Source organism: Cnephaeus nilssonii (assembly GCF_951640355.1).
Source record: "Cnephaeus nilssonii genome assembly, chromosome: 2".
Lineage (NCBI taxonomy): Eukaryota > Metazoa > Chordata > Mammalia > Chiroptera > Vespertilionidae > Cnephaeus > Cnephaeus nilssonii.
Window position 1 is genome coordinate 17,207,538 of NC_137073.1, and position 12,137 is coordinate 17,219,674.

Consider the following 12,137-nt stretch of genomic DNA (forward strand, 5'->3'; position numbering starts at 1 on the left):
GCTGTTACAATGATTTTATTTATCCTATATTATTGTTCTGTATTTTTTCAATTAGGATAAATTCCCCCCAGTAGAAAACCCTTCTCTGGTATTTGATGCCTAGTACCATATTATTTTCCCAAAGGGCTGTGCCAGTGACCCTGCCAGGCCTAGTGCTTCTCTTCCCAGAGACCCTGATGTCTCTGGGCGGGACTTCGCTTCTCACCTTGACAGCTTGCTGGTACTGCTGGGAATGAGCACAGACTTCCTGAACTTCCTGTTCTCTTCTTGCTATTTCATCCAGCAGGTTCTGTAAAACAACAGAGACTTTCAAAACAAAACAAAAAAAGAACAACCTTGATAAGTTAGCTAGATTCCTTAAATCTGAAATTCTTCTTCTATTGTACAGAGTGAATGGCTTCCTTGTATGCATGTGTTGGTTACAAAGGCAATTCTAAGGACCGGTGAAGAAGGGCCAAGATTATCTTTGCCAGGAAAAGAACGTTTACTGCGTGCTTCAAAATGTCAGGCATTGTTCTAATATGTAACTTAGATGACCTCATTTAATCTTCCAACAACCCTGTGAGGTAAGTACCATCATTATCCAGCTTATAAGTGAGGAAACCGAGGCACAGTGAGGTTCAGTGGCTTGCCTGAGGGGCACAGCTAATAGTGAACTGGCATTTGACTTTAGGCTGTTGGGTTCCCATGTTCCTCCTCCCTCACACTATTGTCATTGCTGCCTTCTGAGGACCCAGGACTCTGAACTTTGAAAATGGGATTTTTCCCCATGCGGGGGTCTCATATTTTTGTAGCCATTCACTCATTCAGCCAGCCTGCACTGAGTGTCCACTCTGGGCCAGGACCCATGCTGGGTACTGAGGAGGGAAAAGTGAGCAAGACTGTCCTTGTTCTCAGAGTTAAGTGCTGGGAGCCAGGCAGGGCCAAGGTCCCGTGAGATCACAGCTGTGCCAGGGCAAATAGCAGCCACTCCTGGTTCTCCTCCACAATAAGGAATGACTGACCTCTGACCCCACCTTGTGACTCTGCCTGTGAATGCAGAAGCAGTTGTCTTACTTTCTGATTCTTCAGCTTGGTTTCCATCTGGTTGAGGCTGTCTGTCTCCTGGGGCTCATAGCTTGGGGTGTTGGACAAGAACTGGAGCATGTGGTCGCAGCCTCTGCGGTAGTCATCATAGGCAGCCTTGGCACTCCGCAGGCTCTGGGCCCTACAGGAGCAAAGCTGGTCAGGCCTCTGGCACAGCGAGAAGATGTCTCACTAAAACCTTCCCCTGTCCCTGCCCAGCCGGAGTAGCTCAGTGGTTGAGCTCAGTGTGGCCCATGCACCAAGAGGTTACAGTTCGATTTCTGGTCAGGGCACATGCCCGGGTTGTGGGCTTGACCCCTGGTGAGGGGCATACAGGAGGTAGCTGATCAATGTTTCTCATTGATGTTTCTATCTCCCTTTCCCTTCCTCTTTCTCTAAAAATAAAAAATAAATTAAAAATAAAAAACAAAAAGCTTCCACTGTCCCTTTTAAATGAGTCCATCTGTGTTCTTTGTGTGTGTTTTCATTTTTTAAAATGTGTGTGTGTAGGGGGGTAGCGGACAAATGTAATTTAACTAGAAATAACCTGCACATTCACTAGAAAGGGAATAGTTAAGCAAATTATGGAATGTTAAATTGGAGTACTCCCTGGCCTCTGTGAAGAACAGGTAGGTAGGTCCACATGTACTGACATGCAGAGATACTGTGTACTACAGACCTAAAGAACCCACAGGGCCAGGGAGGAATCACAAGGGAGGTTAGGAAATATTCTGAACTCACAAAAATAAAAACATACCAAAATGTGTGGGACACAGCAAAAACTGCTGAGAGAGAAAAGTATGGGATTAAATGTTTGTATTAGAAAAGAATGCTCTCAAATCAACAATCTAAGCTTCCACCTTACCTTAAGAAATAAAAAGAGCAAATTAAATTAAGCAGCAATAAGGAAATAATAAAAAGCAGATATCAATGCAACCGGAAACAAGAAAAACGGGAAAAATCATTGAAACCATAGCCAGTTCTTTAAAATGGTCAATAAATTGGAGATCCAAGATGGCGGCGTAGATAAACATCTGGGCTGCTGCCGTCCACAACAGTTTCCAAAACAACTAAAAGACAGAACGTCTATCACCCAGAACCACGGGAAAGCTGGCTGAGCGAAACCTCTACAACTAGACCGAAAGAGACGGGAGCCATCAGGACACAAACGCTGAAAAACTGAGGTACAGGGGAGCGCGCGTGCGTTAGGAGCTGGCGGCGGAGCCCAGCTGGAGGCGGGCGTTGCTTTCTTCAATCCGAAGAGAGACAAGCCCCCAATCTCTCTGAAATCCAGTTTCTGGGGAGAGATTGGGCTGTCTGCCATTGGGTCGGAGAGTGTGGGTGGCTTACTAGCAGAGCTGCGTGGAGGTAGAATTGTTGGCTGCGCCGGGGCGCGAGACGGCGGGGATGTGGTTGCAGGACGCGGTTGGAGGCGGCTCACTGCCAGCCATTGCTGTTTGACACGCCCTAGCCTAGTGACGCCCTGAGACTCCGCCCCGCACAATCTACAAACACACCCAAGTTCCTAGCAGCGGCTTTTGCATATGAATGGCCTTCTCTATTGCAGTTTAAACTAGTAAACTTGCAACCTGGTACAGACAGCTCCAAGGCCTCCAAGCTCCAAGCAGGGAGGAGAGGGCCGCGATTCTAGCTGTAGCTCCTGCAGGGTAGCCTCAGACAGCAGCTGAACTGCACCCCATTGGAGATCCAGAAGCCAATGCACCTAGTGGTCAGTGTGAGGCACCAGATTTCAACTCCTTGCATCCGTAAGTGACACATTCGGGAGGTGGACTCAGTGAGCACCAAAGCCCCACTAAAACAAGCTCTGTACCACAAGCGTCTCTCCAGCGCAGCAGTGCTTCCATTATAGACACAGCAGGTCCTCACAGCCAATGGGCCTGGAGGTCAATTCCTCCCAGTGTACCAACAGCAATCAAGGCTTTTAACTACACCAAGACTTTGCACTCAGCCCACAAAGGGTGACCACCTAGGGTGATTGGGGAAGCTGAGCTACCAGCCCTTATAGGTCACTGACCACACAAAGCCACTCCATCAACACAGGGAGGCAGCCAAAATGCGGAGACACTGAAGTATGTCACGAATAGAAGAGATGGAGGAAAGTAAACTACTGGACAACACAGTGTTCAGAACCACATTTATAAGGTTACTCAAGAATCTTCTAAAAACTGCTGAGAAACTTTAAGAGACCTTCAAGGACCTTAATGAGAATACCAAATAAATGGAAAAGGACCAGTCAGAAATTATGCACACACTGTCTGAAATAAAGAATATACAGAAACTCAACTGTAGGTCACCGTACCCGAAGAGTCAAACCAAAGATCTGGAATATGAGGAAACAAAAAACACCCAACCAGAGAGGCGGAAAGAAAGAAGAATCCAAAAGTGTGAAGATAGCGTAAGGAGCCTCTGGGACGGCTTCAAGCGTACCAACATCTGAATTTTTGGGGTGCCAGAAGAAGAGAGGGAGCAAGATACTGAAAACCTAGTTGAAGAAATAATGACAGAAAACTTGCCCCACCTGGTGAAAGAAATAGACTTACAAGTTCAGGAAGCGCACAGAACCCCAAACAAGAGGAATCCAAAGAGGACCACACCAAGACACATCATAATTAAAATGCCAAGGGCAAAAGGCAAAGAGAGAATCTTACAAGCAGCAAGAGAAAAACAGTTAGTTACCTACAAGGGAGTACCCATACGACTCTCAGCTGATTTCTCAACAGAAACTATGCAGGCCAGACGGGAGTGGCAAGAAATATTCAAAGTGATGAACAGCAAGAACCTACAACCAAGATTACTCTACCCAGCAAAGCTATCATTTAGAATTGAAGGTCAGACGAAGAGCTTCACAGACAAGAAAAAGCTAAAGGAGTTCATCACCACCAAACCAGGATTACATGAAATGCTGAAGGGTATTCTTTAAGAAGAGGAAGAAGAAAAAAAAGGTAAAGGTAAAAATTATGAACAAAAAGACATCAAATACATACCTACCAACAAGTGAATCTAAAAATCAAGTGAATAAAAAATCTGAAGAACAGAATGGACTGGTGAATATAATAGAATCAGGGACATAGAAAGGGAGGGGATGGACAATTATCAGGGGGAAGGGGGTCTGAGGGGTGCAGAAAGAGATGGGACAAAAATCTTACACCTATGGATGAAGACAGTGGCGGGGGGTAAGGGCATGGGGTGGGGTGGGGTGGGGAATCAGGTGGAGGGGAGCTATGGGGGGGGGGAGGAACACCTGTGATAATCTGAACAATAAAGATTTATTTTAAAAATAAAAATAAAAAAAAGGTCAATAAATTGATAAAAGAGAATGTATATATACAATGAAAGAAGATTTAACATCAGGAATGATAGGGGATATAGCCTCAGAACCTACAGGTAGTGATTAGAGAATATTATGAAAAATTTTATTCCAATAAATTCAACAACTTGATGAGATGGATAAATTCACTGAAAGACACAAGAGTGAGATGAGCCCTGGCCAGTGTGGCTCAGTTGGTTGAACATCGTCCTGTGCATGGAAAGGTCACCAGTTTGCTTCCCAGTGAGGGCACATACACAGGTTTCAGGTTCAATCCCCATTCAGGGTGCCTGCAGGAAGCAGCTGATTGATGTTAGTCTCTCACATCAATGTTTCTCCCTCTCCCTCTCCTTACTAAATAGTATATATTTAAAGAGGTTGAATTTGTAGTTAAAATCCTTCTCACAAAAAATAAGTTGCAGGCCGAAACCGGTTTGGCTCAGTGGATAGAGAGCGTCGGCCTGCGGACTCAAGGGTCCCAGGTTCGATTCCGGTCAAGGGCATGTACCTTGGTTGCGGGCACATCCCCAGTAGGGCTTGTGCAAGAGGCAGCTGATCGATGTTTCTAACTCTCTCTTCCTCTCCCTTCCTCTCTGTAAAAAATCAATAAAATATATTTTTTAAAAAAAATAAGTTGCAGGCCCAGACAGCCTCACTGGAGAATTCTTCCAAGCATTTAAGGAAGTGATAATCAGTTCTATACAAACTCTTCCAGAAAACAGAAGAGGAGAAGGGAATACTTAACTTACTCGTGAGGCTTATAAAATATATGACAGGAAAAACACCAAGATACAGTGCCATGATATATTGTCATTCATGTACAATATTTGTGCCGCTTACCCCAGCTTGTACAGAACGCTTTTTGGAAGGGTTCATAAGAAACTGGTAGCAGTGTTTACCTTGGGAAAATGGGGCTGGTCATTAACCAGTTAACTGCCACGCATCCAAAACGGAAACCATCCTTAAGTCTATAGGCGCTTATGGCGTACACAGGGTTATAATTACTTTGTTTTACTTTGTATACATGTTACTTTTTCAAAAAGAAATTATTTAGAAAACAGCCTTTGGTGGTATCAGTTGAGCATTTTGGCCTCAAGGCAGATTAGCTCAGCCAGGCCACCCAGGCCCCTCACCTGAGCTCAGCCTGCTGGCGGAGGTTGTCGAAGCGCTGGCCCAGCTTGTGCACCTCGGCCTCCTGGCGCTCCAGGTCAGGGCAGTGCTCCTGGAAGCGGCTGGCCAGGGAGCTGGAGCACTGCTTGGCGGCCTGCAGGTTCTGCTCCACCTCACTGAGGAGGGACTTCTGGGCCTGCAGCTCAGAAGCCATGGCCTGTGGGGTGGAGAGGAGCCAGTGGGCAGGCGCTGTGGTCAGCTCGCAGGGGCCAAGGCAGCACTGCCCAGGTGCTTGGGGACACCTGTTTTGTGTGAGTGTGTGGGGGGCGGGACGGGGTGTTGGGGAGGGGTTAATGCCTGGGTATGGGAAGGGACTGGGGCCTTGCCTCTGAGTTTCTCCTCACATCTGGTGGCCATTTCTACAAAGTTCCATTTTGTTACAATGAACAAAACCTGGAAAAACTATAAATCCTGTGGCTGGCAGCATGTGCCCGGTGATGCTGCACCCAGGACTAGAATGGCCTGCTGCTCTCCAGCCTCCAGGCCCATGTCCCCACACTCACCGCCAGCTCCTGCCTCTTGCTGTCCAGGGCACGGCCACTCTCAGGCACTGTGTCGTCCTGGGTCAGCTGTTTCTCATATGTGGCCAGCACCTCCCAGCCCTCCTGCAGGCTCTTCTCCAGGCAGTTGGCAACAGCAACCCTGAGGACACAGGTCAGGAGTGAGGGGGTGCCGGCCTGGCCCCCTGACCCCAGCTGACCTCCCTGCTGCCCGCCTGACACCCACTTCTCCTGGGCCAAGTCCAGCAGCTGCACCAGGCGCTCGTATCTGCGGTTGGTGTCCTCCACCCGGGTCCTCAGCAAGGGTGTGCTGCCACTGCCCGGAAGGGCCTGCACGAAGGCCTCGCACTCGGCTGTGCTGTGAGCCTTCTCAGGCTCGATCTGCAGCAGCTCGTTGGTGATGTTCTGTGGAGACCAGAGGCCCTCCTGTTGGCCACAGTTGGGCATCCTCCTCCCCCAGTGGCCTGCCAGCCTCAGGGAGCAGGGGAAGCTGCTGGGGGGAGCAGCTCTGATGGAAATGCGAGGCCTGGGCCCTGCCTGGGAGCCTGCGTCTGCATGTGTACTGAGCACCCTGGGCATTCTGCACCAAGCAGGGGACTCACAAGGGAATGAAATGAACAGGCAGTTACCCAGCACTCGCTGTTCCAAGTACCACACATGGTGATTTCATTCATTGTTGGGGGCAACCCATGGGGGAGGCACATTTTCTCTCCCTGTTCACAGCTGGGGATCCAAACAGCTTAGGAAGGGACGTGGCGGGGCCTGGCCTCTGCTCCCACCCTCTACCGGGCATCCTCTCGGCCTTGACTCAGCCTCTGTCAGCCGTGATGTGAGGCCCCTTCTCCAAGCCCAGTTCCTCCTCTGTAAACCAAGCACGGTCACCCCTGCCGCAGAGCACCAGGGCTCAGGCACCTCCTGATCCCCGGCCTAGCACAGCCCCCGCCCCCCATGACTCAGGAAGTCTTGTGACACATGGCAGGTCCCCGCTGAGCACCAAGACCCCTGTGGAGATGAGAGCTTGAGCAGGGGCCCCAACCTGGTGGTACCTTGAGGTCTTTGGCCCGCTGGGCACTGTCCTGCACAGCCCGGCCTTGTTCCAGCGGTGGCCGAAGGATCCCTGTGATGGCCTTCTCCTGCCGGTCTAAGTCACTGGCCACCTTGTCCAAGCCTGCCAGCAGCTGCCGCCCCTGCAGGTCAGAGGCGTCTGCCGGAGGGAAATCAGAGTTGGATGTCAGTTGGGGGCATGAGTCCCAGGGAAGGGGCCTAGGAGGCCAGTTGGGACCTTCAGGGCTGGCTCAGCCTCCCCTATCCCTGCCATGCCTGACCCATGCTGTCCCTTTGGCAGCACCGACCATGGGTCCATTGCCTCCTCCCCGTCCCCCACAGACTGGGCAGTGGCCCTGGCACCCACCTCCAGGGTTCTCTGCCTTGAGCACCTCGTGCCGCTGCTGGAGTGCATTCCTGGTCCCGACTGCCTTCTGCCGCACGCTCCGGTACTGGCTGCCCAGGCTGTGAGAGCAAAAACGGACTGGACCCAGGGCAGCCTACTGCCCCTGCACCCACAGGCGCCAAGACCCTGGACTTTGGCTGGGCCAACAGCCCAGAGGAGTCAGGCAGCCATCAAAATGCTTTGAAAAGTTAAATCACAACACATATAAAGGTTTGCTGAAACGCTGGCCTGTCTTTGCTCGTGGGTTCAGGTGGACCCTTTCCTTCCTTTGCCTCTTTCTTTCTCTCTTCTTCGTAGCAAGTCTTACTTCCTAAAATCATCTTGTTTGTTCCTTTGCCTTCCCTTCTAAGATGTTACCCCTGAGGGAACAGTACACAGATGCTCAATAAATACTTGCTGAGCCCTGTACCGGTTTGGCTCAGTGGATAGAGAGTCGGCCTGCGAACTGAAAGGTCCCAGGTTCGATTCCGGTCAAGGGCATGTACCTTGGTGGCGGGCACATCCCCAGTAGGGGGTGTGCAGGAGGCAGCGGATCGATGTTTCTCTCTCATCAATGTTTCTAACTCTCTATCCCTCTCCCTTCCTCTCTGTAAAAAATCAATAAAATATATATTAAAAAAATAATAAAATACTTGCTGAATGAATAAATGAAGCATTCCTAGAGTCACTCACTCAACAAAGTTCTTGGGTCTTCACTTTGCACCAGGTACTGAACAAGGCCCTGGAGACAGTAAACCTCAAGGAGCCCCTGCCAGGAGACTGACCCTTACACGAAGCATCCTGATCAAGAGCAGGGCGTGCGCGGGAGGGAGGAGGTGCACGAGAGCTGAGAGGCAGCAGCACTTCGGGAGCCAGGGGTTAGGCAAGGGGGCAGTCAGGGAAGGCTTCACAGAAAAGGTGACCCTGGAGCTGAGTCAAGCCGAGAGGCTTGAGCTGACCAGGCAATGAGTAGGTGTCCAGGTAAAGGGAACAGCATGTGCAAAGGCCCAGAGGCACTCCCAGAGAAAGTGCTTACGGAACTGTGCCCACAGCTGGACAATCACACACAGCAAGTCAGCCTGGCCAACAGGATCCGCCCCCGCCCACTGATCTGCAGCACTCCACGTGGGTACAGGTGTGGGGGTGTTACCCAGGGCAACAAAGGGGCCCAAGGGGTGGGGCCAGTCCATGCTGGCTACCTCCTGAGCCTGTACCTGTCGGCCAGAGCCAGGGCCTCGGGGTCGGTGGGTGGGATCATGAAGCAGACGGCGGGGGCGGTCAGCGTGTTTCCCGCGCTGTCAGTGAGGTCCCAGCTCTCTCCGTTGTTCCTCTGCAGGGTGTAGCTGTAGCCCCTTGAGATCAGGCCCTGGCATGGGCAGGCCGAACAGTGAGAAGGCACAGAGAGACCTGCCTTGGCTGGTAGCCTGGGAGCCCAGAGGCCACCTTGGTCCTGCCCACCAACTCTGGCACCTGGGGAGTCAGCCCGTCTCTCAGATCCTTCCCAAGACATCGTCCCCTAGTTGGGAAGGACTAGAACTCCCCCCATTCCCATTCCATGTGGCCTCTCCCTTCTCCATTCCCAGTCCTTTACTACTCAGGATGGACGTGTGACTCAGGCCCGCCAATGAGAGAATGGCATTATCCCCTGACACACACCACCAGTGACTGGTTGAGGCTGACATGAGTCAAATTGGGCCACTGAGAACCCTCCCTGGCACTCCTGCTGGAATGACTGGGGTTGCTAAGCTGATAGCACACAAGGCCAGGGCAGCTAACGGGGGGGAGGGGGGCGGCACGCAGGCCTGGCAGAGAATGACCCCAATGACGGGCACAGGTTCCTGAAAATGTTTGAGGCCCTCATTCAGCAAGGTCACCCCTAAGACCTTCCAGTGACACATAAAAGAGGCATATTTGGGCCCGGCCTGCCTGGGGCACCTGGGCAACAGCTCACCTGGTCACCCTCGAAATCACAGAGCGCCTCCACGGGGATGGGCTTGAGCGGCGTCTCCCGGCGGTACTTGAGGGGCACCACCTGCTGCCCTCGCTTCTGCAGGCCCTGCACCACGTGCTCATACTTGTCCAGAGCCTTCTCCTGGTCCTGAGCACGGGGAATGCCACTGTGAGATCATGCAGCCTCCCCCGGGGGGTGGGGGCCAGGCAGCAGGGGAGAGCTGTGGGGGGCCGGCTCGGGGCTGAGGTCAGGGAGGGGACACCTGGAGTCACTCATGGGACCATCACTCACATCCAGCTCCCGAAGCAGCAACTCAATCTGGTATCGGTCCTTGAAGTCAGGACTGTATTTTTGGTTCAGGTCTGAATCCACCTTGCGTAGCAGCTCCTGAGCATCCTTCACGTCTTTGTGGAACTAGGAGACCAGGTGGCCCAATTACGAACATGAAGCCACTAGGACGCCTGAGCTAATCCTGGCTGTGGCTGCAAGTCCAATCCCAGTTGGGGCTGGGCCTCCCACTCACCCTGAGTCCACAGGCTCGTGGACACCCAGCCCGCCCAGGCCTGGCTCCCAAGAAGGCCTCACAGGAAGAAGCCAGGTCCCTTCCCGCCCGTCCACGTGACCACCTCTGCGACCTGTTAACTTTCAAGTGCACACCGATGACCTTTGGTGCTCTTACATTTCATTCCTCTTTGTGCCAGGGTCACCCTGATAATGCTATGCTTTCATTTTTGATACATGGAAGACAAGCCTCCCCACTTTGTTCTAGAAAGTTCTCCTGCCCATTCTTTAGTTCATCAACTCTGGAATCACTCATTGTCAGCTGTCCCCTGGACTGCAGCCACGGATGGCACTTTGGGATGCTGTGAATCTCACGGCCCAGCAGGGCTCAGACACCGAACCAGGAGTTACAGAAGGGTCATCTGAGTTCAAGCGTCCCCAGACCGCACAATCATTAGTCACCCGCCGCTCTTCCTAAAAAACACATTCCTATGAAACAACCGGTCTCCATCAACAGATGAATGGGTAAACACGACGTGGTCTGTCCACGCAGGGGAATATTATATGGCCATAAAAAGGAACGGCATTCTGATTCATGCTACAACGCGGATGACCCTTGAAAACATGCTCAGTGAAAGAAGCCACCAAGGCCACAGAGCCTGTGATTCCACTTATATGCAATATCTAGAACAGGCAACCCGGAGAAACAGACCAGAGGTTACCCGGGGCCGGGGCAGGGAGGAATGGGGAGTGTCTGTTAGCGGGCTCAGAGCTCCCGTTTGGGGTGATGAAAAGTTTTGGAAAGACAGTGGTGATGGTTGTACCACATCGTGAATGTAATGAATGCCACTGGATTGTATGCTTAAAAATGGCTAAAATAGCAAATTTCATATTATATATATTTTACCAAAATGAAAACCCGCACATTCATTCCTGGCCTCACATTGACCTGGTGAATTCACCCCCCAGCCTTGGCCCCCAGGGAAGACTGAAAGGGCCGGGCAAGCTGGAGGCACACCCGTGCCCAGCGTGGGCAGAGCAGGCCCGGAGGGCTCCCACCAGTGGGCGCAGGCCGGGTACCTGGTGGTAGTCCTCCATGTACTTCAGGTGGCTCTCCTCACAGATGAGCAGGTTCAGATACTCCTTCCAATCTGCATGCACGGCCTCCATGTGAGCCTGCCAGAGACGGGGGTCACTGCCGGGCCAGTGCCTGGGGCACTGGAAGAGGCCTGTGGGATCCCGGACCAGAGAGCGGCGGGGGAGAAGGCATCCGGCACCTGCCCAGGTGTGGCTCCCACAGGGGCAGCCAGCTCCTCCCCAGGGGTGGGAAGAGGAGAGAGGGGGCGTGTCACGGAGCCGAGCAGGGCTCCTTGCACAGGTGCCTGGGCTGCGCGGTGCATAAGGCACAGGAGGGGCTGTGTCTGCCCGAAGCGGTGCTTTTAAAAAACTGTCCTGAGGGTGAATGGTATCTCCCCAACCCCAAACCCAGAATGAGACTTTATTTGGAATCTGGGTCTTTGCAGATGTAATTGGTGAAAGAATCTCAGGATGCAATCACCTGGGTTTAGGATGGGCCCAAGTGTAATGACTGGTGTTGCTGTAAGAAGAGGAGACACAGGCAGAGGCCCTGTGAACAGCAGTGCAGATAGAAGTGATGCAGCCCCAGCCAAGGAAGGCCAAGGATTGCCGCAGCCGGAAGCAGGCAGAGGGGCAGGAAGAACCCTCCCCCAGCGGGAACAAGCCTGCCAACACCTTGATGTTACCCCTCTGTCCTCAGAATTATGAGAGAATAAATCCTGTGGTTTAAAGCCACCCAGTTTGTGGTCATTTGTTAGGGCAGCCCCAGGACACTGATAGAGGTGCCATATGGACTTCAGGGGCCGAGAGCAGGGTGTGACAAAGGGTCAAGATAATGAGAGGAGGCAGGGTGAGAGCAAGATGAGCGGGCAGAATAATGAGACAGGCAGACAGACGAACACCCCCCCTATCTTGGGGGCTGCCCAAGTCCAGGAGGCCCACAGCAAGGTGGCCCTGAGGCCACCCTGGAGGAGGCATCCCCTCCCGGTGCGCACACACCTCAATGGAGTTCCTCCCAGGGTGCTCAGCAGCTAGCAGCTGGTCTCCCTCACTGTGCAGCTTATTGATTCTCTCCTCTTTGACCTCCAGGTTCCGGTTGATGAAATTCTGCATTGG

At 52.2% G+C, this 12,137-nt stretch overlaps 1 protein-coding gene across 2 annotated transcripts in view; it reads right to left on the reverse strand.

The window, feature by feature from the left end:
* Positions 1-12,137, reverse strand: part of PPL (periplakin) — a 51,093-nt gene that overhangs the window by 5,828 nt on the left and 33,128 nt on the right. For both annotated transcript variants that reach the window (XM_079798796.1, XM_079798795.1), the window contains exons 8-19: positions 12,021-12,128; positions 11,025-11,120; positions 9,735-9,857; positions 9,444-9,590; positions 8,707-8,858; positions 7,475-7,572; positions 7,110-7,267; positions 6,290-6,468; positions 6,067-6,205; positions 5,527-5,720; positions 1,057-1,207; positions 206-289 (exon numbers count right to left, since the gene is read on the reverse strand). In XM_079798796.1, coding sequence (XP_079654922.1) covers positions 206-289; positions 1,057-1,207; positions 5,527-5,720; positions 6,067-6,205; positions 6,290-6,468; positions 7,110-7,267; positions 7,475-7,572; positions 8,707-8,858; positions 9,444-9,590; positions 9,735-9,857; positions 11,025-11,120; positions 12,021-12,128 — 1,629 coding nt within the window. The remainder of the gene's footprint in view (positions 1-205; positions 290-1,056; positions 1,208-5,526; positions 5,721-6,066; positions 6,206-6,289; positions 6,469-7,109; positions 7,268-7,474; positions 7,573-8,706; positions 8,859-9,443; positions 9,591-9,734; positions 9,858-11,024; positions 11,121-12,020; positions 12,129-12,137) is intronic.